At 37.1% G+C, this 4,283-nt stretch overlaps 3 protein-coding genes across 3 annotated transcripts in view; 2 read left to right on the forward strand and 1 right to left on the reverse strand.

Moving 5' to 3' along the window:
- Positions 1-55: 55 nt before the first annotated feature.
- On the forward strand, positions 56-1,139 carry LOC129568821 (BTB/POZ domain-containing protein 6-B-like). The gene is made up of 2 exons (XM_055447131.1): positions 56-717; positions 944-1,139. Exons 1-2 carry the CDS (start codon positions 56-58, stop codon positions 1,137-1,139), a joined length of 858 nt encoding a protein of 285 aa, XP_055303106.1.
- Positions 1,140-1,865: 726 nt separating this feature from the next.
- On the forward strand, positions 1,866-3,817 carry LOC129568835 (UDP-glucosyltransferase 2-like). The gene is made up of 4 exons (XM_055447150.1): positions 1,866-2,140; positions 2,214-3,092; positions 3,159-3,324; positions 3,402-3,817. The coding sequence occupies exons 1-4, from the start codon at positions 1,900-1,902 to the stop codon at positions 3,685-3,687; spliced, it is 1,572 nt and encodes a 523-aa protein (XP_055303125.1). The 5' UTR covers positions 1,866-1,899; the 3' UTR covers positions 3,688-3,817.
- LOC129568833 (fatty acid synthase-like) overlaps positions 3,733-4,283 on the reverse strand; it is a 16,547-nt gene continuing 15,996 nt past the window's right edge. Inside the window, exon 8 of the mRNA XM_055447147.1 lies at positions 3,733-4,004. Within this exon, the coding sequence (XP_055303122.1) occupies positions 3,985-4,004 (20 nt within the window). The 3' untranslated portion in view covers positions 3,733-3,984. The remainder of the gene's footprint in view (positions 4,005-4,283) is intronic.

A 4,283-nucleotide genomic window follows, 5' to 3' on the forward strand; every position in this document is an offset into this window, starting at 1 on the left:
ACGAGTCCCGGCACATAAAGCCCACTTGATGACCGGAAGCGATGTCTACGCCAAAATGTTCAATGGAACGTGGAAAGAGAAGGATGAGGTGGAGATTGCCGATTCCTATGCTGCTGCTTTTAAGGAATTTCTCCAGTTTTTCTACTTTGGACAAGTCCAGTTGACGACCGAAAATGTTTCCAAAGTGATGTATCTCGGCGAGAAATACAATGTGGCCGAGTGTTTGGTGGTGTGCAGCAAATTCGTGAAAAACAATCTCAACGATGACAACGTTTGCCGAAACTATGGATTGGCGACACTCTTCAACCAAGAAGATTTGAAGCGGTCATGTGAAACGGTTATCGGACTCAACACAAATGCTGTTCTCAACTCAATCGATTTTCTGTCATGCGATCCAAAAGTGTTGGCCAAGATTTTGAGACTGAATTGGTTGTCATGTACAGAAGTCGAGCTTTTCGAGGCATGCATGTCTTGGGTGAAAACAGCTACCGAGAAAAATGATCTAACCAAGGAACTAGTACAAGCTCAACTCGGTGATTCACTTTATAATATTCGATTTGGATCGATGTCATTCGAAGAATTTGGAACGCTGGTTCCGACATACGGTCAGTTATTCACGACTACTGAATATGTGGACATCATTCAAATGATTACAAACAAAGAATTTCAATCAAATAAGTTTAACCAAAATCGTGAGAAACGCTGTGATTCGGATTCGTGGGTTGAGAGAAATGACATTTTTTGCAGTCGATTATTTTCACGTTTCAGTTCGACAAACCCATATTTTGTCAAAAAAATGCGAAAATGTTCCAACGAAAGTGACTATAGTTGAAATATCTGGTTCCGAAGATTCCAAAAAAGATATGGTGAAATACAATGGAAAAACCCAATTATTTACAGTTTCAACCGTTAAATTCGTGATATCCAAACCGGTTCTAATTAGACCTGGATTTATGTACGAAATTCGATTAGAGCAAAATCCACCGGAAAATTGTGCAATTGGTGTTCTACTAAAATCTAAAGTTGAAATTATGGATTTTATCACTATCCAATTTTATGATGACCCATTGATACCGGACGATATTTCCCCAACAGGTTTAATATATCAACTTGATTTCTGCCAAATTGAAAAGTTATAATATGTATAGAGTATTGAACATTTTCATTGTCATCAAACATTACTTGATTAATGTTGAGTTTGTTAAAGTTACATATCTATTATTTGGAAAAAAATGAGAAGAAGAATAAACGAATAAAGTGTTGAAAACAAATTTTTTCAAGAGTTTTCTTCGAATGTTTGAATTGTTGGAAGTTTTTTTTTATTTGTCAAAGGAATGTGCATAAACTCCGCTACATAGACCAGAACAGAACGAAATCTTGTTGAACCATATTCGCTTGGACCAATGAAAGTTTTTGGTAATCATGTTCACAAGAGTTTGAGAAAATAACGTTTTCGCCGATCAAAATGAGTAAAGAAAAATCAAGCGTGGTTGTTTTCAAACGTAGTCAGATATAATGAAGAGTTATTAATACTTTTAATCATTTCAAGGCCTGAAAGAAATGATACCGATGATTGTATATTATTCATCTATTCAGTACAAATTTAGATAAATCAATTCATAAATGCAAACATATTATGAAAAATGACGAAACGTCATATTCTTTGCTCTCACTCGCCCTTGCCAAAGTTGACTATTCATGACTTGGTGTCACGTCTCCTACTCATGATCACGATCTCATTACTTACTATTGTACTATCGTGAAGCCCTGAATGTCGTGCTGCCGTGTATTTGATAGTCGTATTTATTCATCCTCAACAAAATGTTCGGAATAAATGCATGTTTTCATTTCATATGGTCGCAGTTAGTCACGAAATATCGTTCATTGGGAATAGAAAACATGAGACTGCTCCAAGTGTTCTTGATCTGGTGCTTCTCGTATCGAAATTTGTACGGTTATAATATTCTGGCTGTCCTTCCGACGGCTTCAAAATCACATTACTACATTGGAAGTAGCCTGATGAAGGGGTTGGCCAGAGAAGGTCATCAAGTGACTGTGATCAGCCCATTCAAAGAGGAAATACCTATTGAAAACTTCACTGAAGTTTTTCTAGAAAACTTTTTGGCAGAGTTTCAAAGAAGTGAATATTCACAAATCATTTCAAACGTTATTAGTGAGATTTAGTCCAAATTTCCGATTTTTACTCGTTACAGCATTGACAGTTAATAATGGCAAGGCCTTCAACAATAAGCACTTCTGGGATGCCATCTTAACATTCTACGAAGCTGGAAAGCTAATTGCAAATTGGTCACTTTCCAGTCAAAACCTTCACAATTTCATAAACACTAAGCATCATTTCGATGTGGTTGTGGTGGATGTCTGTTTTAGTGATCATTTTCTCGGTTTTGGTCAACATTTTAATGCACCTATTATCGCTCTGTCTTCGTTTGGTGCTTCAAAATTGACGACTGATTTGGTTGGTTCACCGAATTTTGCATCTTACGTGCCACATACACTGAATCCCTATACCGATCGAATGTCCTTTTGGCAGCGCATATACAACTCGCTGACCTTTTGGTTTGAAGATATTGCGATGCCATACTATTTCTTATCCGAACAGCAGAAAGTGATGGAGAAATTATTTCCAAATACAACAAATTGGCCGTCGCTTGATGAAATTCGACGAAACGTATCTTTAGTGCTGTTGAACACCCATACAACGATTGGCACACCACGACCATACGCACCGAATATGATTGAAGTCGGTGGCATGCAAATTGAAACAGAAATCGTACCATTGTCACCAGAAATACAAACGTTCTTGGATGAAGCGAACGATGGAGCGATTTTTGTTTCACTCGGTTCGAATGTGCTACTAACGAAATTGCCCAGAGGTCAATTAGAAGTGATTACAGGTGCCTTCAGTGGGTATCCGAATCATCGAATTCTGATCAAAAGTGACGAGCATATCGTTATTCCATCGCACAAAGAATCCGACGTGTTAGTCGAGCCTTGGTTCAATCAGCAATCGATCTTGGCGCACAAGAATATCAAACTATTTGTTACTCATGGCGGTCTTTTAAGTATAACTGGTAATACACACTTTTCGAATTTTATACCATTGATTTGAATGAAATCAACGAATTTCGCATTTTCAGAGGCCATTTATTTCGGCAAACCAGTCGTTGGTATACCATTTTTTTTCGATCAATCGATGAATGCCCAGCTCTCGGAACAAAAGGGGTTTGGAATTTCAATTCCAATTGAAACTCTAACCGCAGATAGGATTTCAACGGCTGTTAGAAAAGTTCTCAGTGAACCAAGGTAAGAGATAGACAGAATTGCGAATTGAAGAATTGAAACTCAACTTCATTCTCACCTTTTTCCCAAATCATTTGCAGTTACGCCGAAAATGCCAAGATCATTTCGAGTAGATTCCGCGATCAGCCGTTATTTCCATTGGAACTGGGGATGCATTGGGTCAAACATGTGGCTAAAAACAAGGGCGCTCCACATTTGAGAAGTGTCGCAGTTGACTTGCCATTCTACAAATTGTACAATTTAGACGTGTGGGCGTTCATTTTCATTGTAGTTTTATTGGGTACATTGGCCACGTTAAAAACGATTAAATTGATCATATCATTTGTGTTCACGTCGAATGTAAAAAGGAAAATGAAAGAAACTTAAACGAATCAAATCAAACTGTATAAAGTCACTCTCCTGATTCATATATTAATTCGATAGATTGGTTCATTAATTTATTTCAACAACTTTGATTAAAAAATTTCCTTTACAAAATAATTTCGCTATGCTAAAACAATATCTTTCTGTTGACATTGATTTTATCGTGCTTTTCCGAGATCTTCTATGCAAATGCTAGTTGCAGAAATAAAAGGGTTAACTGATTGTAGTATGTTGGCAATTTTGTCCAAGGATTCCATACCAGTCAAGATGGTTCTATGGTCACCTTTCACCGTAACAATATCAATTTTGTTTGTAACGACCTGAAAAATACGACGAAATTATATCAGTTTTTTGGACCTCTATGCATTTTCATCATACGATTACCGAATGTGTATGTAAATATACATCATAAGCAAAATCCCTACCTCTGAGAGACCATAATCAGCGGCCAATTTAACATAGTTGTCAGTTGGTTTGACCAAAATGACATTGGAGGTGGTAAGTTTGCGTTCTGGTCGATACAAGTGAGATGCTTGGATTTTCTGGTAGTATTTCAATGCGATCATTTCCACCGTTTCTGATGGAAGTTTGATATTTTT

This window comes from Sitodiplosis mosellana, unplaced genomic scaffold (assembly GCF_009176505.1).
Source record: "Sitodiplosis mosellana isolate CC-2019 unplaced genomic scaffold, AAFC_SMos_1.0 Smas_scaffold_23, whole genome shotgun sequence".
In the NCBI taxonomy this organism is placed as follows: domain Eukaryota; kingdom Metazoa; phylum Arthropoda; class Insecta; order Diptera; family Cecidomyiidae; genus Sitodiplosis; species Sitodiplosis mosellana.

Bases quoted from the DNA above. Each gene is read 5' to 3' on its own strand.
- LOC129568821 (XM_055447131.1), top strand. From the start codon at position 56: ATGTTCAATGGAACGTGGAAAGAGAAGGATGAGGTGGAGATTGCCGAT. The intron at 718-943 runs GTGGGTTGAGAG...GGTTCTAATTAG, and splicing joins AAACGCTGTGATTCGGATTC to ACCTGGATTTATGTACGAAA.
- LOC129568835 (XM_055447150.1), top strand. From the start codon at position 1,900: ATGAGACTGCTCCAAGTGTTCTTGATCTGGTGCTTCTCGTATCGAAAT. The intron at 2,141-2,213 runs GTGAATATTCAC...TACTCGTTACAG, and splicing joins TTTGGCAGAGTTTCAAAGAA to CATTGACAGTTAATAATGGC. The intron at 3,093-3,158 runs GTAATACACACT...TCGCATTTTCAG, and splicing joins CGGTCTTTTAAGTATAACTG to AGGCCATTTATTTCGGCAAA.